We start from the raw sequence: 21,092 nt of genomic DNA, 5'->3' as shown, positions 1-21,092 counted from the left end.
AGGGTGATAGTCACGTGGTATAGTACACCTGTTTGGGACTAGCTGTATTTGAAGCTGTGTAAATTACATACCTTAGGTAACTCCTAGTTTCAACTTCATGGAAGCAACCTCTCAATCTCGAACCAGAGAAGCGGCGGCATGAAGAATGATAATACATCGAGTTGAATAGGATTTTGAACTATAGTTCGTTTTTTATTGAATAGATGATTTGAGACACGTTTGATAAAGGAAGAGATATCTGCCCTCCTTTTTGTTCCACCAACGGCGCGGCTGTGATACCTGTCCAGCAGCTTCTTGAGATACCCCTTCCTCCCTTTGGGCATAGGCGAGATACCATGAGCGACCTCCAAAAGTCTTTCGCCAAATCACGGCTTGCAAAAATACCGCCTGAGGTGCCAGTATTCGATGATATTACTGAAAGCCGGTCTGGTCCTGGGGTGTACAATGATCATCATGAGGACGATTCGTCGTCAGCGTCGTCGGCTTCTTCCACGGGTACGATAGTGCCCTCGCAGAGCCAGAAGTTGTTTGAGCGTGGGTCTGGGTACGTTATATTTGTCTTTCTTTTCTAAGTGTTACTGCATGATTTTGTATGCTTTCAATGGGATACTCCAATAGTCATACATCATAATACCTGAACCATGTTCCCCGTCAGAAAAGCTTTGCTAGGACTTTCCCAGTTCTAACTATCCAGTTAAAGGGCAAGATCAAGGTCGAATTTTGTTGCTTCTCCATGGAGTGACTTCTTTGAAACGGAACTTTTCATCGAGGATGATATAGATGGCCTTCATATAAATCACCACATCTACTTCACTTCCCCTTCCAAATCTGGTCCACTGTTCGTCATGCATCACGGAGCAGGCTCGTCTGGTCTATCGTTTGCTGCTTGTGCTGCCGAAATTAGACGAGCTCTACCAACAGCTGGCGTTTTATCATTAGATGCCCGAAGCCACGGGCTTACGACGCAGGGTACAACCGATTTGCTGAAACAGGAACAAGATCTAACACTGGAAACGCTAAGCCGCGATCTTATTTATATCGTCAGGAAAACCAAAGAAAAGTTGAAATGGGAATCTATTCCACCACTTGTTCTAGTTGGTCACAGTCTTGGAGGTGCTGTGGTTACCCATGTTGCAAAGAGTGGTGAACTAGGCTCGAACGTTTTAGCTTATGCTGTGCTTGATGTCGTAGAGGGTGCGTTAATAGAATTGAAAACTCCATTCTTAGACTCTTAGGCAGCTAACTCGTCTTCTCGGTCATGGCGGTTCAGGATCTGCAATTGATGCACTTCAGAGTATGGAGACATACCTTTCTACCAGACCGTCAAGTTTCCCATCTCTAGCATCGGGTATTGAATGGCAGTACGTTTCTGGACCGTTTATGCTGTTCTATTATTAACTTCAACCCAAATTCTTACGTTGATCTAGTACACGATCCCGAACGATACGCAACACAGCTTCCGCGCGAGTATCAGTCCAAGGCCTTCTGCGCGAAGAACCATCCACAGACTCACATGTAGCCACATCTTGGAAATGGCGTACAGACCTTGCCAGGACGAAGCCTTTTTGGGAAAACTGGTTTACAGGTCTCAGCAAGAAATTTCTAGAGGCTCGTGGAGGTAAACTGCTTCTGTTGGCAGGAACCGATAGACTAGATAAGGAGTTGATTATCGGACAGATGCAGGGTATGTAGTAGTTCACTCCATTGACACTCTTCTGTATTTCTGTATTAAAAAAAAAAAAAAAAAAAAAAAAAAGGTGTAGAGACTAATGTTTTGAGATGACAGGGAAATATCAACTCCAAGTTTTCCCGGAGACCGGCCATTTTATCCATGAAGATCAGCCTGTTAAAACCGCACAGATATTAGTCGACTTTTATAAACGCAATGACAGAAGTGCTCTTGTTCTTCCTCCTAAAGTCAGCGACATGTTAGCTTCCAAGGATAGTGCGCAAAAATGGGGGCTTAAAAAATGAAATATTCAGCCGAACGCTATTAAAAGCGCCCTGCTACTATTTGCTTACATAGCGGAGAAATTTTGCATTCTTATTGTCGATGGTATATGAAGTGATGCTTAATAATTTATTGGAAGATACGAGATGTTTTATAGGAGGTTGTTACCAACTCATCTTATGAATCATATTGCATTAATCGGCTTAAACTTGCCTCCATCCTGTATCAGCATAGGAAAGACAATCAACATATGGAAATTAACTAATTCTGCCAGTGGACCTAACCGCAACTAATGCCAGCACCCTTGCTTTGATTTCCTTGCTCTACCTGAACGCCGGCATTGAAATCACAACACTGCCCCATAACACCTTAGAAATAGTAGGATATTGTCAGCGGTAAATGTCGTTTCAGGGAGTATATGCTCCCCCAGCAATCACTAGATTCATTCTGGTGAACGTGACATTGAAAACTGGAGTTTTCTTAGTTGGGAATGCGCTGATCTGATCTGCAGTAACAACTGCATCCTTTCCTTTCTTCTTCTTAGCAGAACTTCCCTTGGCTGTGCCTGACTTTGGAGCTCCGGCCACAGATGCTGCTGCCGTTGCTGATTGACTAGGTGCTGCGTTTGTCGAACTTGAAGCATCGATCTTGGTTCCACCTCCCGACTCTGTGAGTACGCGACTTTGCCCGGTGGAAGCTTCACTCGGGGGTCCTGCGACATCCCAAACACGGACTGTGCCGTCTGCGCCGCCGGAAACAAGGACGTTAGATTCGGCACTCCAAGACAAAGCCCAGATACCACCCTTTCCGTGGCCACGCATGCGTTTAAGAAGTTTTCCAGGGGCAAGATCCCAGAGAATGATAGTCCCATGGTCATCAGCAGAAGCAAGAAGTCGTCCATCGTTGCTGCAGCATACGGCAGTGATGTTCCCAGTGTGGCCGGTAAACATACGAACAGCATTCCCCGTGCTCACAGACCACATGCGAACGGTGTGGTCAGAGCTCGCAGTGAATACGTAGGCAGAATTTGGGTGGAAGCATACGCAATCAACATCTTGGTCGTGTCCAACAAAGATACGTTGCTGTCGGATCTTGTTGGTAACCCAGAGCCTTGCAGTTTTGTCGTGACCACCAGAGACGAAATAATGCCCGAATGGCCCCCATGACAGGCTCCAGACAGGTCCAGCATGGCCTTTGTACACAACAATACACCTCCAAAGATCAAGGGACCAAAGACGGATAGTTTGGTCCGCGGATGAGGAAAGAAGCCAACGAGCATTGGTTTTCACCTCTGCATCGTCTGGACTTGCTATGGACGGAGCAAATGACACCGCATAAACTGGGCCAGAATGGCCATACAACCTGTGAGAATTTTTTGGGGTGGAATCGTCCGGATCTGGGTATGTGGGAGGAATTGGGAGCCCATCCAGGCTCCAAACGCGAATGTAAGAGTCTTGCATACCAACAGCTACAAGAGCGTTGTCTCCAGAAAAATCCATGCAAGTAATTCTAAACAAAGAAAACGCATGATTAGCTCAGCTTTGTCACCCTAGTCCTTAGGCTCTGATACATACCCTTGGTTTGCATTGTGGAAAGTAAACATGCAAACACTAACTCCAGGAGCAACACCTCCACTTCGCCCTTCGATCTTAAACCTGTCACGATTTTCTTTCACTTTTTGAACTTCCATAGCCACATCACGTGCAGTCGAAGGAGGGTATGGGATTTCCGAGCGAGAAGGAGCATCAAGATCTTCTTCTTTCTTAATCATTTGGTCAAAATGCTGGACAAGGGTTACTTTTCCAGGTCCAAGATCTTCCTTAGAGTCTTCCTCCTCTAACTCCCCGCGAACATCCCCTTCTAGTGTGGCCTCTGGGGGCAACTGTCCTAGTTTGAGTCGAGGAAGGGCCCCAGCTATTCCAGGATTATCACCAGTATAAGCGGAGCCAGGGTGGTGACCTGGAATTCCCTCATCTTCAGCGGGTACGCCAGCTGAGTCTTTGCCTCTGGCAAGCATTGCGCCAAAACTGAACCGGTCATCAGAAGCACGATCTCTTGTAATGATGGTACAATAACTGCTCAACAGAGCCGACATAACTGTTCCACCCTCCTTATGCTTAGTTTCAAGAAACTGCATGAGATTGGAGAAAGCGGGGTTGCTCAAAGTGAGCCGGTATTTGTTGTCGAGGTATAGTTTAGCTATATTATTATCCTGAACATGCTCAGGAAGCCCGAGCGTCTGCAGAGCGCGAATATCGTCCGTGTGCTCCGGAAGAAACAAATTTTTGTTTGCTTCAAAAAATTGGCGGCCTTCCAACGGCGCCATAGCTTTGATAAGATTCAAATAGGAGTAGACAAAAAGGGGCCAAAGAACGCGTCTAAGTTCGGGCTGGACGAGTAACGGTGGTTAGAAAACAGTCCAGCTAGTGATCAAGGAAAATAATACCTTGTAAATCTCTAAATTATCTTCGACCCATAACTTTGTCATTTCTACAAATTACCTGCAAGTTAGTCGCGTCTCGACATACATTCAAATAGTGATAATGGCTACAAACCAAAGGCAGCTCTGAATTTCGGATGGGTATCTGTCGAGACTGGCAACAAAGGGCGCCCATCGATTTCTTGGTTTGATGATTCCATTCGGAAAATGGCTTCGGTTCGATTATAACCTTTTTTCGCCAGATAGTCAATGACCTACAGTGATACTCATTAGCATTGACCTCATGCAACAAAATATAAATCATAAGCATATTTCGAAGACGGAACATAACAAAACAGCTAAACGCTTTGACAGAGAACCCACGATTTGATTGAGACGCGCAGCTTTCTCATCCTCCGGGTTGGATTCCTCTGACTCCGAACTCCCGCCGGCCGCTGGCTCCCATCCAACGGGACACTCCGCCATTGTCCTTTGTATGGCAGCTGCAAAGGATGGGTAATATGATAAAAAGAAAGGAACCCCAAGCAAGAAAGGATAAGTGTTGGAAAGGACAATGGGTAAGGGGACTGGCGTGAAATTGATAGACGGAGACGGGAATACATTTTTCCATCTTTGGCCTGAGGGTGATGCAGTAACAGGGAGTTCTAGCTTGGGATATAGTGCCCTTAATAGGACATTTAAAGCATGAAGTGCACAAGCTAGATCTAGCCCCACCAAAAAATTTAAAAGTGGTTGATATATTGTCCTGGTTTGGGGCAACCAACAATCGAAGTATGGATAGATATTGTCACACTTATTTTGAGTGTTTATTAAAGGCCAAAGCGCTTGGGATATAAATGCAGGTATAAAATGCAGCATAGCAAAAGAACTAAAAAGAAGAGAGTGCGTATGAGTGAGGAAGAGACAAGGAAAAGGAAAGGGCAAAACCCCAAGTACAGCAAACTCTGCAGTTGTAGAGGAAAAAAAAAAAAAACGTGTACATCCAGCTATATGAGCATAAAGTTGACTTACAATCTGGTTCAAATCCTGCTGGGATACAGGTCCGGGTCTGTTGGGTACGGCTGGTGTAGCGCCACCAGAGGAAGGTCCACTGGATATAGGTTGCTGATGTTGAGACGGCATTGTAACTCCATTACCAGGACCAGTGCTGGCACTCCTGGGGCCAGGGCTGGGTGCTCCAGCAGGTCCCGACATATTGGAGATTTTTTGATATCTTGTCAAGGCGATCCTTTCTCTGTATTACGTGGGTATTAAGGATCGTAATGTAGTAAATCAAAATCTCAGATAGTCGAAAACTTCGCAAGCTAGAACGCGACTCATGGCAGAGGAATCTTCGTGGCAGATTGGAGATGTCTATGCAAGAAGAGAGTATGAGGGATTGGATGCTCGCGGTGTATAAAAGGAATCAAGGTTAGAAGTTGCGGCAAAACCGCAAAGTGGCCCCAGGTATAGCACGTGATATACATACATCATATTACATAAGCAGATACTTTCAACCTCCGATTTGATGATGATGGACAGGACATATTTAATCTAAGGGGGGAAGATGAAAAATTGAGAGAGTGACGCAGTAAAGATGGCGTCGGAGAAAGCAGTCTTTAGCCCTGCTGATCGAATAAATGAATTGAATGAGGTTGATAAGGTACGTGTAGTTGTCAGTTGCACGCGTGCTTAACATTGATTTTGGATATAGGATATAGCCCAGATACTGCAGTCAGCCGGACTTGCAATCCAGTCTCTCACCAACAACACGTCACTATCCCGAGGAGAATTAGAGACAAGTAATTCGACAACAAACGCGTCCCTTGATTCCCGTAAAATGGCTTTCAAAACCGCGTGCTCTCAGTACTTTGCTCTTGTTTCGTCAGTTGACGTCAAATTACGCCGACAAGTCTATGCTCTAGAGGAAGCCTCGATAATTCGTGCTGAACCTACTATCTCCCTTAAAGCAGGGGATAGCATGGTTGCCGGGGCAGGTGCAACCACCCAGTTGTCGCCTGGGACTGTCAATCCTCTTGAAACGAGCTGGCTGAACAGCCGAAAGGATACAGTCGGAAAAGACAAGGAGGCGGAACTGTGGGCAGAAGCTAGCCGTTTTATGAAAAGTGTTACCTCTAAAAAATGGAATGAGAACCCTGATTTCTCCGCGGCTCAGGCTGATGCAAGCGGGAAACAGGCTATGGGCGTGGACTGATAATGTCTGATAATTGACCATCATCATATTTCTAAGAGCAGGCACAATACCCATCTGTCCCCAATAATCGAGCCTCTCTAACTAAAACTTCTTGTGCACTTTATTGCCGCCGTGAAGAAAGCGCTCGCCAACTATAGCAATGCGTGCCTACCTTAACTGCCACCCTATGCTTACTATTTGAGAGAGAGGACAATCGCATATTAAAATCTAGTGAGACAAATCAATAATATGAGAGATCTATTGGAGCTGCAGTATTCAATTGTATATGATTTGTTCGGGTCATCTAGCTCCTACGCAAAGGGCAAACGCCGCCCCCGTGGCTATGTGTACTCCAATAATACCAATAGTTAGAGTGAAGGAGAACATTTATGGTTGTCAAGTTCAAATGTACCATATATTTCGTCTCTATTTACGGGAATAGCAAGGTTTTATGGATTTCCGTCTTCGAAAATCTGGTCCCAACGTCCGATACTCGAATGACCTTCTATTTCATCATAGCATTGATAACATTACGGTGGGCGGACTTCTCTTCGTTTGTCTCGGATAAAGGTTGTAGACCTTGAAATCGGCAAATTAGTATTCAATATAGTAATATCAAGGCAACCATTTGCTTATATACTCACTCCTAAGCTCAGAAACAACGTCCTTTGCTTTGCCGAAATAAACCTCCTCTAAGAAGAGAACTGTGGTTAGCGTCATGTATATTTGTGACAGGGAAACGTAAACTTTGTATCTTCATACGTAACAAGTTCCTCATCTTGAACTCCATATCTTCAACCAGACGTCCCACGTTTGCTACATGGCTCTCATCGCCGTTCACGGCCATATCCGACTCGATCTGTCTCGTCATATTGCCGCTCAGGTCCATTTCCCCGAGGGTGTCCGAACCGGTTGATAGGTGGAGGATAACTGTGCTTGTCAGCTTATAGTGACATGTTCGTCCGCGGTCGGTAGCCTCAAAAACATGGATACTATCCCAGGCGCCAGAATTCTTGGAACCAGGTGTGATTCCTACACCGGGTCAGTTCATGACAAGCATCTTGATAGGTGAGATGAAATACCTTTTTTCAGCAACACCACACCAGCAAACCCGTCATCAAGGTCCCAGAAATAAACACTACCAATTCCGCCATCATAGTAAAGGTCCCGGTAAATATCAAATGCCTTGTTCGTTTCAATTTCCAGTTTCCTCACCCGTTCACTCGGTACTGTTCCGTCTTCAATTGGGGGGTCAAATTCGTTACTCCATGGGCTTCGGTAGCTGTCTCCGTCACGGTTGTAGTCACAAAGTAAATAGTCGCGCTTTGATCGGGGGCATCGTCGGACTTCGAGTGGTTGGTCCACGGATGCCAGGAGATCCTCTGTCAAGTCAGGAAGCAGTGTGGTGATGTTATGTAAATTTTCTTTTGTGTTTCTAGGGGATAGACGGCGAAGAAGGTCTCTGTATTCAAGTGCCTATTATCAGATATTTTGCACATCTGGTGGCCCTAGATTGATACCCCTGGCGAATACACTGGGGATGGCTTTCCCGTCAAGTGGGGGAGGGGGCGCCTAGCGACAGATTGAAGAGCAGGAGAGGGACGAGTGACTTACAAGGCGCTATCAAACTGTGTGTCTGCCATGATTCCGGACGGAGAAAGAAACAGAAAGCTCCAGAGAGCTCCGGATTTGGGGTTCGTCTAGGAGTTTGATGTCTGAGGAGGTAATACCGAGATGGAGTAAATAAAGATGACGAACTTAGCTGGCTAGGTGCGTGGCAAAAAGACACTAAAATTAACGTTGTCCACGGTATTTCCACGAGACACGGCTACATTCTCGAAGTGATGTAAGATACCAAGTAACGTTTTAATATATTATATGCAAAAGTCATGTCCTCATCACTTCTACCTAAACGCCAAAGAACAGGTAGTAAGTAAGTATATAGTGTCTAAAAACCACTAAAAGTCCCGCTATAATCACTATGAATTTGAGCAACATCTTCGTTTGTCTCCCCAACAGGAACCACATCCCTTGTCGTCTCAGCAGCGGGTTTTCGAGCAAAGGGATTATTGCTAGCAAATGATTCAGCAAATAACTGATCAATGTCAGGGAAATCATCGTCAGCGCTATGTTCGGATGGATATGTGTTATTGTTGTTTAAACCGAACGAGCCGGAGGCCTGGGTACACATCAATGAGAGTCCGCGCTCAGATGGACCGTCCTGCCGTGTCCTCTGCTGACAATCGGAGGTCTTGGTAACCATCCCGGCGCCTATCCCGGTGCCTAGTTTATCAGTGGAAGAATCTTGTTCATGGCTATCGTCGGAGATAGGTGAGGGCACTTTATCGTTGGGTTCCCAATTATGAACGTCAGGAGGAAGGTAAGGCTCGTATTTTTCATCACAATCAATACCAAATTCCGACATTTCACGGACCGCCTTTGTTAGGCTGCGGGTCAGGGTCGCATGCGGCACATCTACAGTGGGCCGACAGAATCTTTGAAGAACTGGATAAACGTCAAGTCGAGGGAAGCGCATGACCTGTGGTGACGTTCCAGTCACGGTCTGAAAATTCCGTCTTAGTTCGAGAGTTTGATCTGGAGTAAGAGTAACCTCATTCAAGGGCGGGAGTTCTGCAATCTCTGGACTTTGTTCTCGATATTCAGGTAAATTCTTCCGCCTTTTAGGTTTCTTATCAACACCGGTCAAGGTTAGGGCGTTCGTGAAGCCTGTTTGAACCCCATCGGGCATGTGAAATTTCTTTGGTGGTCGTTTCGGTATGCGGCCACGTTTTGTAGGCACCGGGAGTTCCGCCTGGGAGTTCTCTATGGGTATCTCAATGCGTTTCTCATCTACTCTCGGCTGGATATCACGGGGAATAATGCGAGGAGATTTATCCTCATGGAATGTAAAGTGAGATCCAGAAGCAATGATTTGTTGCATCTTCTCGTAGTTATCCTTTGCCCTGAAGTATTTTTCCTCTTCTTTGCCTTCCATAAGCAAGAGAACAACCTTGCCCGTACGTTTTCTTCCGGTTCTCCCCATTCTCTGCAACATACGAATAGGCGACGCTGAAGAATCGTAACATATGATAAGATCAACTTCTCCAATATCAAGGCCTTCCTCTCCAATAGAAGTGGCAACGATGGTGTTATAAGTTCCCTCTTTGAACTTCTTTATAATTTCTAGCTGTTTCTTCTGATCCATGCCTTCGGAGCCTTTGGCACTCGCCTGGCCTACAAAAACATGTGGCAGGATTATTGGAGCGTGTTTTTTGAGCACCCGGACAATTTCCTCTGCACTGTCACGAAAATGGCTAAACACCATCACTCGTGTTTTTGGTGAATTAGCCGTGTGGCTGTTGGTATCCGCGTCCAAGAAGTGGTTCAAAATAACTCGTTTAAGGTATTCCAACTTGGGATGGCCAACGAAATCCGCATCCGTCATTTTTGATCTTAACATAGTCATCATGGATTTAAAATTCGCATCGTCCATGACCTGTCGACCATATTTTCCTCCTTTCCCTTGACTTCCATCCGTGGAGCCATCACGAAACGACACCAAGTTACGATAAAACGGTCCAACTCCGTGGTATTTGAGAAGCTCAATGGCATGAGCTAGGCTAGCCAGGACTGTGAATATGCTATTGACCATTCCTTTTAGACCCCAGTTGGCTGTTCTACCTGCTGGTGACATAATCCACTTTTTTCTGGCCTCGGTTAACCCAAAAGGAGTAAGGGACATTGGGTCATCTCCCCAATATGCATTGATGTTACGAAGTTTCTCAACCATGGGCCTCAATGCTTTTGAAAATTGATCCATGCAAAGCTTCATATCGTCAGAGTTAGAGAAAGAGATGGTCTCCACGTTTTTAGCATGTACATATTCACGGATATCCAGAGAGGATTCAGTGCGTATTTCGACTCTTGAAATGTTCAACCCATCAATTACTTCCTGGACCGTCTCAACTGTTGAGCCCGGAGTCGCGGTTAACGCCAGGACTCTGAAGCTGGTATTAAACCGTTGAATAAACTTGACAACTTCAACGTATACGTATGCACCCGTGGCACGATGCGCCTCATCAACAACTAATAGCACAACTCGCTTTGGGTCAGCAATGCCACTCTTGAGGTCATTAATAAGGGTCTGTGGTGTCATAAAGAAGACACGCTTCGATTCCCATTCTGTTGCTCTTAAGCCGGGTGGCACATTTCCTGTAAGCATAGTGGTTTGAGACCGGGGAATTCCAGCAACATTAAAACATGCATCAACTTGCTGCGCAACAAGTGGCTTAGTCGGAGCAACAAATACAATTTGAGCAAATTTTGTCCATCTAAACCAGTTAAGCATCACAGTCGCAGCAATGAACGTCTTTCCAAGACCAGTGGGTAGGGCAACAAGAAGGTTATGAAACAGACCACGGTAGGAAATATTAAACTGATAATCACGTTTTCTCCCCAAATTTACTGGATACGTCCACGTCTCCAAGGCTTCTGAATTAAGCGCATGATGTGTTGGAACCTCGTTTTGGCTGGCCAAAGGCCAGTTCCTGGAGGTCGCCGGTTGAGAAGGGGATTGGTTGTTTGCAATTCCACCAAATAACGTGGTCTGACGAAGGCTTTTTTGTTGAGAGTTTGTTTGTTTTCTTTGTGAAGTTTGAAGCCCGGCCTGAGATTGACTAGTAACGCGTCCATATGTGGGAGTCTGTCGTGGGGAGGATACGGGCGAAGAACCAAACACATCAGGAATATCATCGGGATCAAAATCTAAAGCTAGTGCAGTCAAGTCCGGGCTGTTGCCTGCTGCTGGTGGTAAGAAGGAAACATCACCCGTTTTTAGTAAAGAGTTATTAGCAACTTGGTTCCTTAATTTTGTCCCACGAGCAGATGTCTCCTCTCGTAGTGATTTAAGGGATTCGCGTATGGCTGCTTTGACGTCTTCATCAGAGCCTTCGGTGTTTTGCAGGTCGCTAGGATCTCCATTTGATTGTTGTCGAGGAGGATATATAGGAGAAGGAGAATGTGTAGGAGGAGGAGGTCTCGGCGGGCTTGGATTGTGTTGCTGTGGCTGGGGCTTTTTCCATCGCGGGCCACGGATCCTTGAAGGACTCGAAGATGGCTGTGTCAACTGAGTAACAAAGACCGGTTCTTGGTTTGTATAGTATTTCGGTTGATATACTTTTAAATTGTTCGCCTGCTGCTTTGGGCCCTCCCCCCTAGCTTTTGGGATTTGTGCCTTTTGAGGCGGAAGCCCATCCTCTGATTCTTCTTCCGTTTCATTAACTGATCCTATGTCAACTCCATCTTCATCATTTAAGCTATCCTCCCCTGTCTCCTCTTCTTCTCCCTCCTCGGCTTGGCTACTTATACCTGTGGGAGAGGAGGCGGGCGGGTTATAGACGCGTCGTCGTTTTGCTGGCCGCGGGCTTTCAGAGAGGAGCCAAGGATCTGTATCCGCACAGGGAGGCTCATCGGAATCTAACAAAACTGTAACCATCACTATTCGACATGATACTGAAATTTAAAAGACTTTTGCTCAATGATGGTTTTTGTCAACTGTCGCAGACATTCGCGTCATATCACAATAAACGCAAGTCACGTGACTCAGGTCATTCAGCGCGCTTAATCGGCCAATGAAAACCCAGTAGGATGCAGACAGAGAGAGAGAGCGAAAAGTTGGAGGCTCCCGTCAGGCATATCTTTATTTATGCGACGAAATTACTATACAATGCACTAATGATGTTCTATCATTGCCAGTTACGAATTAATTGATTAATTAATTAATTAATTAATTAATAATTTGTTTTTCTTACAAATCATACACATGATATGGCATATTATACTATGCAAGCTCGACACAACAAAACCAGTATCTGCAGGCCTAATCCTATAACCCCACCGTACACCAGTAACACACTATAACCCTTCCTTTGCGAGCATGTCTAATTCCGATTAGCTACGATAGTGCATCAGACCTTGATCACCAGCAGCCAGGACCTGCCAGCAAATGACTTACCCGCGATGTCAAGGTAAAATGCCACAGCATTAAACCTATTCAACCACCAGAGCTCAGTTACCCACTGGTATCACATTTGGGGTACCATGTGACTTACTTCTTTCTATTTCCAGTTATCTCTGCGGCAAACCATTTGAGGCGATTTGTCCAATTGATTAAGTCAATATGACTGACGTCAACTAGCGTACCTTTGTAGCAGCCCCATTTGCTACTTGCAACGCTCACGAGGCCGTCGTTCGGGCCTTCTTCGTTGTCTAGTATTCTCCGTGATTGGCTAAACATCGACCAGGTATCCGGCGATAATACGGCTCCATACGAATAATATCTAGTTTATATCAGCAAGTTGAACTGGAGAAGCATTTTTTGGTACCGCATTCGTTAGTTTATACTTGACATTATCAACGTTCACAACGTCGGGGTTGAATGTTTGGGCTAGATATTTCCGGGTGAGTTGCTTGAATGCTCCATTTTGCAGCCCTAGCCGGCCAAGTATAAAGTAAAGTTGGGAAAGACGCTCCTCTATTACTGGTAAGCTGCTGTCTCTCAAGGTAAATTGGTTGTAACGGACCGCCCAGCCATTCAAGAATATAGTCGGCCACAGCCGAGCCTGGATGAAAATGATTAATCATATGGTCGTAAATATATGATGCAAAAAGTAGAATATATACTGACCTTGGTGGGGAGTGGCTATGGTTGTCAATGAGACGACTTCGAATGTCGTTGGCCGTAGTTTACTGATCATATACCTGGCATCTAGCCCACTTGACATGAAGTTCCTGTGTTAACATGAGCTGTACGCAGTAAAAAGCTATAGTAGATATCGTACCCCTGATGAAGATGGTGAGCTAATGATTTCTCAAATAGGTATTAGAAGGACATACCATGCTATGTCTGTACAACCGGCTTAATTAGTAGCGTATTGGATAAGTTGAAGGAGCAAGAGGACTCACGCAATAATATTAACCTTTCTGCCTTCTGCCCTGTTTTCAATTCCTTTCAACAGCTCTTCTGCACGCTGTTCAATAGAAGCGGACGGAGAAACAGGAGCGGTGATGACCTCCACACCATTAATAGAGTAGGCATCTTTGATCCCTCTCCAGTAATGTATGGCTGGCAAAGCTCGTTTTGCGATTCGAAGTTCGTCAAAACCTAGAAGGCCGTGTGCTAATACTATAGGATGCTTTGGTTTCACTGCCTCACGCGAAAATAAGGCATTCGTGCAGCGTCTACCAGTCAGAGGTCTAGGGTACGTGGTTATCATTGTCTGAGGGGTGGTATAATTTCTTTTGAGCACTCACAATATGAATCTCGGATATTAGCATATTCGTCCTTGATGAGGTGGCCAAGTCCGGCAAGACGGCGATCCAGCAATCGACTTGTCCGGTCCGGGTTAAAGAAGGTGAATCGACGGAATTGCTGGGGCCGTGACAAATAGAACAACGGTTTTTGAGCTTTCATATATGAATCGTTGCCCAATAGTTTTGTGGTTTTCATGACTCCTGCCAAATGAAGGTGGTCGTGGTGGCTGATCAGCCTATGATGTGATGAAGTTGCTAGCAAGAAATGAGACGTGGACAACGCTCGCAGTTAAAGTATTCGGTCAAAGCATACAGTTAAATGGAAAGGAGGCTGGTTGCCTTGATAAGTGGGAAATATTTAACTTGCTAACTGATGCAGTCAAATAAACAAGCTGAAACTTTCATGTGACGGATGCTACTAGGTTCTTGGAGCAGCCCAAAAGCCAGACCATGGAGTCAGCTGTAAAAGCTATCTATTCCTCTATTCACAGCTACATGCAAATTGCACAAAACCACATCCCTAAATATCTTCATGCCTACCACAAACGATTATAAAATTCCTTGAGCCTTGGACAAACAGCATATAATTACCAGTATATAAAAGCATGAAGACCCCGAACACAGGAAGAAGAATGTCAAGTCTCAACCGAGCCGTTAAACATAGAAGAGGTCACTGAGCGTAATTTAAGCTTTTTTAGCTAGCTTCTCTGGGACCTGGGGGTTGACATCTAGGACAGTCTTAATGAGATCTTCGACGACCTTGTTGCCCTTTTCTTTCCCAGATTTCTTGATTTCAAGGAGCTGGGCTTCTGCATCTTTGTTTGCATCATTTTCGGCTTTCTGGTTTCCGCTCGAGTGCTGGAGAGAAAAAGAGATGATATCAGCATAGCCCGCTTGTCTCTTCGCATCATAGTCTACCACTCTGGGGACGAAAAGAGTATTTACCTCAGCTTCGAATTTTCGGAATTCCTCTTCCTTTTGTTTCTTGTAGTCTTCAATCTCCTTCTGTGCCTCTGTCTTGGCGTCCTTTATGCGCTTCGTGCGGTCTAGGTGGAGAGAACGTTAGGGAGCCTATTGCAGATTACGAGATGAGGTATGACAAAGTGTTGACTGACATTCTCTAGCTAGAGGAGAAGTTAACGAGAGTTACATGCAGGGCCAGTGACCGTAGTTGGAGACATACCAGTCTGAACTATCTTCTGAGCTTCCCTTTCCGCCTATCCAACTCATGTTAGCTAGGGATGTTTCCGGTGTGCATGGCGGGCAGGCAATCATACATCGAGGAGGGTCTGGATTCCGGCGGAATTTTGTGCAGCCTACAGCATCCATTGTCAGCTTCTGTGTTTTTCTGGTCCCCGGGCACGTCTAAAACCGAGTTCTCTTACCATGTTGTGTCTCGTCGGTCTGTCTTGCTGGGGTGGAATGGTCCTAGAGTGCCGTCATTGAAGACGGGGCTCGCCCTTCCCGCTTTAAAACCAACCTCCAGCGCCCGGGCCAACACTAGCTGACAATCCACGTGACTGCTTCAAGGTTCCTGGGACGAAAATCCCAGGCTGCTCCTGTCTGCAAGTTTACGTCGAATGCAGTGACGACAGAGCAACCTAGCTCCTTTGCCCCTCAAACGAACTCCATCTCAAATCCTCCAGCTCCCTTTTGGCTCCCTCCACTGTTACGGGGCTCCGGGTAAGAAGAGGAACCATGTCTCGAGCTTCAAAGGTCACCCTTGGAGTCACCTCCCTTGTGACAGCGGGCATTGTCTACTTCGTTCATTGGTCACAGGAATCGGAACGATTGGTAAGGAGGAGACTGTTCTCTACCGTCTTGAAGGCTGAGGAAGCGGCTAATTTTCTCTCCGATAGGCAATGCATGCCGGGGTTGAGCGAGATATGGAGCAGCAACGAATCAAACGAGAACGACAGGCTGATTTCGAGATGCAGAGACGCCTTGAGGAGGAGTATAAGAAGATTCAAACCGTCTCAGACAGTGTTCCGCCGCTTAATATAGCCGGAAATAAAGGCGCAAACCAGCAGACATAGGATTCTAGTAACATAGATCCTCCCGGGTACATTGCGAGATAGGTACGACAGGATGTGAGAATCAATAAAGTGCTGGATCTTCTCAGTCCTTCGAGCTGGTCTCCGTCCCACAATGCCCGCGCATCTTAGATGGATCGATAACTAGTCGAGGTTGACGGGCAAGAGCATTGGCTCACTCTCTGCGCTCGTTCCCAACGGACTCGAAGGAGCCACCTTGGCGCACGATTGACATGATTTCGGGCCCTGTGCTATCAACGATCACCCATACCACAGTGATATTGGTATACCGACTCCCAACTGATATCTAATCTCCACTTAGACATTGTATACATAGAATAAGAGATCCAGCCTCTGTCACATCTACGACTTTGCTGTTTAATGGTAATCCGGCACTGGGGTACACATGTATACGTCTCGACTACTCGTTTTCCCCTGGGATATATGACGTGCTTGCTAACGCAGGGAATAACACTCTGTATGCTCCCTCACATTCAAGTCACGGCTACATATGAGGTTCGATTTTCCCAACACCAATTGAGTAACCAGAAAGACACAGCAATACTCCGTGCGAGGCGGACACATAGCTCACCCCGTCGCGGACAAGGTTGAAATGCGCAATTCAAATACTAAATATCGGTATTGCTTTGATTTAGCTCTAATATTGAGCATCAACATGCTGTAACCGTAATCGTCGGCCCACGAGCACGTTCTCTGGGCCAGACAGGGATGGCCGATGTGACGCAGCACATGTAAAGAGCCTTTGACGGAGCTGATAGTTATAGCGACTTCACTATTATTATTATTGACGCAGATTCCTTAGCCTCCTTTTCGCCTGGCACATCGACACGAAGCTCGACGCCCTTACTGGTCCTTTACGCGTTGTCCCGAGGGCCTTTCCCCGCCACCACTATTATTCCCATTATTGGCTTGCACCTGACACCATTTCATCATCCGCAAGATAGGAAATCAGTCAACCAGCGTGGATGTGGGAGCAAGAATCACCAACAGCACCCTCGACTAGTGACTCTGGGGAAGAGAGAGAACCGGTATCTCGCCTCTGCCCTGGTGTTACTGACTCTCCTTCGGGTTTCTCCACATCACGGCTAGCTCCCTCGCGAAATGCTGGTAGGCCGAGACCTCAGCTTCGCCCCTGATACGAAGAGCCTTGCCTGACTTTCATGAACGCTCCCGCGTTCCAAGATGCCTGCGTCGAAATTAGAATGTTGTTGTGGGAGGGGGGATTGTGCGTATCTTGAGCATAATTCAGCTGCTCTGGCTGAGTTGGAACGGGATGTGGAAACTGCTGCACGGCTTGGTCAGGTACGCATGCAGGCTGCCTTGCTGGCCCATGTTGGACGAATCATTTTTGGCCACTCAGAATATATATCAACCCGACACTCCTCTAACGTCTGAATATTTAGATATATTGCATCCCTGCTAACATTTCCTCCCGTCTTCGGTTGTATATAGGCCCTACTTGACCGTCATGAATCCTACAAAGTCGAAGCTGAGAGCACTCGGGACCGGATGACCGCGGAGATGGAGAAACTGCAAACGAGCAAGAAAGAGACCGAAGCCGAAAATGCACGGATCGTGGAAGAGAACCGTGGCCTGCTCGACCAGCTAGAAAAGTTGAACCAGCTGCTGATAGAGTCGGATGCGCAGGTTAGAACCTTGACCACTACATTGCAGAGTACCCAGTTGGAAGTCAGACGATTATCATCTTCTACCAAACGTGTTGAGCAGTTGGAGGAGCAACTACTTCAGCTCGAGAACGAGCAGGCCAAACTGGAGGATACTCTCATCCTGACCCAAGAAAGCGAGAGTGTGGCAATCCAAAGATGGAGGAAAGCCGAGTGTGCGCTCGGGGATCTGCATGATCAAGTAGATCGGATAGAAAGGGAAGCTCGAAAAGAGCGTGAGCGGCATGTCGAGCTTATCGGGAGGCTAGAAAGGAGACGGATGGTTGAAAGAGAACTTGATACGGCTGCCGGCCGGATCAAAGGTGCCGCAGCTACTGCATCGCTATCGCGGAACGGAACCGGGACGAATGTGGTCTCTCATTTTGTACGGGATATATTGAAGGACAATGCAAGTCTCCAACAATGTGTTACCGAGCTGAAGGAGATGCTTCATAATTCAAATGAGGATGTCAAATATCTACGCGAGCAACTTCTACTGCACCAGCCTCTTGACCCCGTCCCGAGTGAAGAGCATACATACGGCAACCTTGTTCCCCTCAGCGAGGAACTTGAGGAAGACAAGATACCGGATCAAATGCCACAGGAAATTCATATTCACCATCATTTCCACCATCCAATTCCAACGCCATCGAGAAAGGAAAAATCTATCCCCATACTTCGGCGTCAACGGAAAAGACGTCCCGTCTTACCCCCAACTCTTCACGAAAATCCCTCTCGGGCTATCCCAGTGTCACAGGCATTGCACAGGCCTACCAACTCAGCATCATCCGTTGCTAGCGCATTTTCCCAGGCTTCATCTTCACTACCAGGAGCGGGGTCTGCCCTCTCCTCGATACCTAGCTCACCGCTTTCCGGGTATAGATCGTCGTCTATCTTTGACCGCCACGATTCGGGTTTTGAATCATCGCGTCCCACTAGTCCAGAGAGCGTAATATTTTCGCCTCCGCGGTACAACAAACAGAGTCATCGTCCGAGACTTTCAGATGCCTCCTTCCGCTCTATTATTGAAACTGATGAGCTTGATAATGGTGGATCGTCTCTGCCCTCAGTTGAAGGGCTAGCTGACCCACGGCATGACAACGATGAGCATCAACCGCTCGAGGGCAGAGGAGCAGAAAACGTTATTGTCGAGGAAGCACATAACCCACAACAAGAGCATGACAGCGAAGGCATTAGCTCATCGAAATGCAATGGTTTATCTAGTGGCCCTGATGATGAATTGACGCGCGACCTGAACTCGTCTGTCCAGCCGCTAGGTGATGCTCTGGAATTCCATACCAGTACCCCGATTCAATCACCCAGAATTTCTCATCAACTTCATCGTTCTAATTCCCATGAGAGTCTTTTGTCTGTTTCTGGCATGGATTTGCATACGACAAGCAAACATCCCGCCTTAGCCTTACGAGGAAACCCAAGTTTCTTCCCAAAACCTCCAAAGCGTGTCTCGAATACGAGCATCATGTTACCATCTCCCTCGCCAATAATATCGAAGACGAATGCGATTGTACCCAAAGCATCTTTGACCGGGGAGCAAACTTCAGTTTCCTTACTTTCTTCCGTGGTATCCTCCAATACGAGAGGGACTTTCCGTGCTGTATCCGACAGCGCTTCCCAAATCCACAGCGATGCCGCTTCCACCATTTCAGCATCGTCAGAGTCTAACGTACCCTCAAAGGCCGGGTCATCTGCTCGAACTATTGGCATTAGAAAGCGCATGGGCAGCTGGGTCAGAGAAAAGTGGTCCACAAACACAGTGGATGAACCAGGCAGCACCGCTTCTTCACTGACGATAGGGTCCTTGGTGCCAAGACCGCCAGGTGTTAACCAGAGCGGCCCTATACTTGGCCTACGCCCTCCTCCGCCCGCGCCAGTGTCACTTCATCCAAAAAACCTCAATCACGACCTGCTACAAGAATCCTTACTCGAGGAGTAAGAGACGCTACATTTTCCTCTTCTTTCAAACAATATCCTCTTTTCTTATATACGCTGTTTAATAACTTTCCATTCATACATAAGTCACACATCTTCCCCTGTTTTTCCAGCCGGAGTCATTTGCTTTCAGTCATTTGTTTTCATTCCATCTTAACATCTGATCACATACTGCTCGCTATAGACATTTTCCTTTGTTGCATCATGATACCCTGGAGTCCTCTCGTTTCGGACAGTCGTTTGATATCTTGAACCTTGTCTTATAAGTTATACGGTGAATGGGCGCTGAGGTCTGTTTTGAAGATGTACATATAGCTCTGTAGAACAGACGCGTTTGTCTTGATATTCACGAATAATATATTCTGCGGGCATTACTGCCCCTGCTCTTATCCTTCGACGTACTAGATGAAGTCAAGCAAAACGAGAAAAACAAATTGTGCTTAGTAATAACCTTATTTAGACGCTGTCTACCTGGCCCCTGCGTCACCACCCAAAGTGGGGCTCTTGCGCAGAAAGAAACGTCGAAGTCATTCCTTTTGCCAAAGCTGTTAAGAGCAACCTCGACCCCTGAGCATTTCTGGCTACCTTTCACTACCGATACCCAAAGGACAATATATCTCTATTGAACAAGCGCCTCCGAAGGCATTTTGCGATCACTGCATACTAGCTTCGGTGCTGAATAGGACCGTGATTTGGCCTATGACGTAGTTACTCAAAGTCAAAATTTTCGCCCATATACCTGTTGTTACCCCCTTGGCTCACCTTCACAACAACACACAATCCTTTCGCACGACCCACGCCTATAAGCCAATTGGATATATCCTGCAGTATTATAGATACCATCAGCAATGCTATCAAAGGACACGGAAGAGGGATGCCTTGTTCAGGACGCCGGCGGAGATGCCGCTGATCACAAACCAGAGCAATCGACAAACGACAAATTTTTCAGGTATTTCCAGGAAGAAGTGACTAGTACGTCAAACTAGAACGGTTGTTTTTATGGTATTTGCCATCAGTGAACTAAACTTTCTACTTGTACAGAGGTAGAAGAAAGAATCACCAAGCTTCACACCACACCCACAGCAGGGGGTGAACAAGCCAGTGCTGCTGATTATTGCTTGGCGGACATTTCACGGTTGTCAGATGAAGTCAAAGATGCATCCACTTATATACCCAGTTACGATCAGCGGGCATACGCCTCGGTATGTTGCTCGGGATCAAACTGTTAATACAAATATCTTCATCGTGTGAGAGCTAATACCCAGGATGTATTCACGATGTAATAGGCTATAAAGGCGCTTCAGGAGAAATTCGCCGATGCAAAGGAGGCAATTGCCCCGCGCAAACGATTCGCGTTCAAGCGGTCCCGCCAACCCACTCCTGCCCAGAACACGACTGATGAAGTAATGCAAGATACCCCCGCTACGCCTCGAACAACGGCTCCGAACCCAAGTCCGGAACCAACTACACGCGTTGCCTTAGTCAGTCACGAAAAAGTTACTGTTTGACATCAACCTGAACCATGACGGCAGTGGACGAAGGGAAGAAA

General features: G+C 46.5%; 11 protein-coding genes across 11 annotated transcripts; 6 read left to right on the top strand and 5 right to left on the bottom strand.

The window, feature by feature from the left end:
- Positions 1 to 335: 335 nt before the first annotated feature.
- Positions 336 to 1,974, top strand: TERG_06204 (carboxylesterase-mitochondrial 37S ribosomal protein YmS2; the record flags this gene model as incomplete). Its single annotated transcript, XM_003233161.1, has 5 exons — positions 336 to 544; positions 701 to 1,194; positions 1,271 to 1,361; positions 1,428 to 1,684; positions 1,787 to 1,974. 5 exons carry the CDS (start codon positions 336 to 338, stop codon positions 1,972 to 1,974), a joined length of 1,239 nt encoding a protein of 412 aa, XP_003233209.1.
- TERG_06203 (uncharacterized protein) lies at positions 1,790 to 4,257 on the bottom strand. The gene is made up of 2 exons (XM_003233160.2): positions 3,526 to 4,257; positions 1,790 to 3,460 (listed from the first exon to the last, which is right to left on the bottom strand). The coding sequence occupies exons 1-2, from the start codon at positions 4,086 to 4,088 to the stop codon at positions 2,359 to 2,361; spliced, it is 1,665 nt and encodes a 554-aa protein (XP_003233208.2). The 5' UTR covers positions 4,089 to 4,257; the 3' UTR covers positions 1,790 to 2,358.
- Positions 4,258 to 5,240: 983 nt separating this feature from the next.
- Positions 5,241 to 5,645, top strand: TERG_12379 (uncharacterized protein; the record flags this gene model as incomplete). The annotated part of the gene is made up of 1 exon (XM_047751343.1): positions 5,241 to 5,645. The coding sequence occupies one exon, from the start codon at positions 5,241 to 5,243 to the stop codon at positions 5,643 to 5,645; it is 405 nt and encodes a 134-aa protein (XP_047606815.1).
- Positions 5,646 to 5,967: 322 nt separating this feature from the next.
- TERG_06202 (uncharacterized protein) lies at positions 5,968 to 6,585 on the top strand (the record flags this gene model as incomplete). The annotated part of the gene is made up of 2 exons (XM_003233159.1): positions 5,968 to 6,033; positions 6,085 to 6,585. 2 exons carry the CDS (start codon positions 5,968 to 5,970, stop codon positions 6,583 to 6,585), a joined length of 567 nt encoding a protein of 188 aa, XP_003233207.1.
- A 484-nt stretch (positions 6,586 to 7,069) lies between these two features.
- Positions 7,070 to 8,207, bottom strand: TERG_06201 (F-actin-capping protein subunit beta; the record flags this gene model as incomplete). Its single annotated transcript, XM_003233158.1, has 5 exons — positions 7,070 to 7,143; positions 7,209 to 7,256; positions 7,327 to 7,596; positions 7,647 to 8,026; positions 8,179 to 8,207. 5 exons carry the CDS (start codon positions 8,205 to 8,207, stop codon positions 7,070 to 7,072), a joined length of 801 nt encoding a protein of 266 aa, XP_003233206.1.
- Positions 8,208 to 8,512: 305 nt separating this feature from the next.
- On the bottom strand, positions 8,513 to 10,912 carry TERG_06200 (uncharacterized protein; the record flags this gene model as incomplete). Its single annotated transcript, XM_003233157.2, has 1 exon — positions 8,513 to 10,912. The coding sequence occupies one exon, from the start codon at positions 10,910 to 10,912 to the stop codon at positions 8,513 to 8,515; it is 2,400 nt and encodes a 799-aa protein (XP_003233205.2).
- A 2,611-nt stretch (positions 10,913 to 13,523) lies between these two features.
- TERG_06199 (uncharacterized protein) lies at positions 13,524 to 13,838 on the bottom strand (the record flags this gene model as incomplete). The annotated part of the gene is made up of 1 exon (XM_003233156.2): positions 13,524 to 13,838. The coding sequence occupies one exon, from the start codon at positions 13,836 to 13,838 to the stop codon at positions 13,524 to 13,526; it is 315 nt and encodes a 104-aa protein (XP_003233204.2).
- Positions 13,839 to 14,559: 721 nt separating this feature from the next.
- On the bottom strand, positions 14,560 to 15,204 carry TERG_06198 (V-type ATPase, G subunit; the record flags this gene model as incomplete). The annotated part of the gene is made up of 5 exons (XM_047748567.1): positions 14,560 to 14,733; positions 14,821 to 14,921; positions 14,991 to 14,999; positions 15,059 to 15,092; positions 15,196 to 15,204. The coding sequence occupies 5 exons, from the start codon at positions 15,202 to 15,204 to the stop codon at positions 14,560 to 14,562; spliced, it is 327 nt and encodes a 108-aa protein (XP_047604552.1).
- A 178-nt stretch (positions 15,205 to 15,382) lies between these two features.
- On the top strand, positions 15,383 to 16,754 carry TERG_06197 (uncharacterized protein). The gene is made up of 2 exons (XM_003233154.2): positions 15,383 to 15,669; positions 15,735 to 16,754. Exons 1-2 carry the CDS (start codon positions 15,574 to 15,576, stop codon positions 15,909 to 15,911), a joined length of 273 nt encoding a protein of 90 aa, XP_003233202.1. The 5' UTR covers positions 15,383 to 15,573; the 3' UTR covers positions 15,912 to 16,754.
- Positions 16,755 to 17,111: 357 nt separating this feature from the next.
- On the top strand, positions 17,112 to 19,547 carry TERG_06196 (uncharacterized protein; the record flags this gene model as incomplete). The annotated part of the gene is made up of 2 exons (XM_003233153.1): positions 17,112 to 17,231; positions 17,382 to 19,547. 2 exons carry the CDS (start codon positions 17,112 to 17,114, stop codon positions 19,545 to 19,547), a joined length of 2,286 nt encoding a protein of 761 aa, XP_003233201.1.
- An 844-nt stretch (positions 19,548 to 20,391) lies between these two features.
- On the top strand, positions 20,392 to 21,051 carry TERG_12378 (uncharacterized protein; the record flags this gene model as incomplete). The annotated part of the gene is made up of 3 exons (XM_003233152.2): positions 20,392 to 20,515; positions 20,585 to 20,745; positions 20,830 to 21,051. 3 exons carry the CDS (start codon positions 20,392 to 20,394, stop codon positions 21,049 to 21,051), a joined length of 507 nt encoding a protein of 168 aa, XP_003233200.2.
- Positions 21,052 to 21,092: the final 41 nt, after the last annotated feature.

The sequence above is a fragment of the Trichophyton rubrum genome, assembly GCF_000151425.1.
Source record: "Trichophyton rubrum CBS 118892 genomic scaffold supercont2.7, whole genome shotgun sequence".
Taxonomy (NCBI): Eukaryota; Fungi; Ascomycota; class Eurotiomycetes; order Onygenales; family Arthrodermataceae; genus Trichophyton; species Trichophyton rubrum.
The sequence above is the reverse complement of the archived record's forward strand: the minus strand, read 5'-3'. Positions and strand labels throughout refer to the sequence as shown.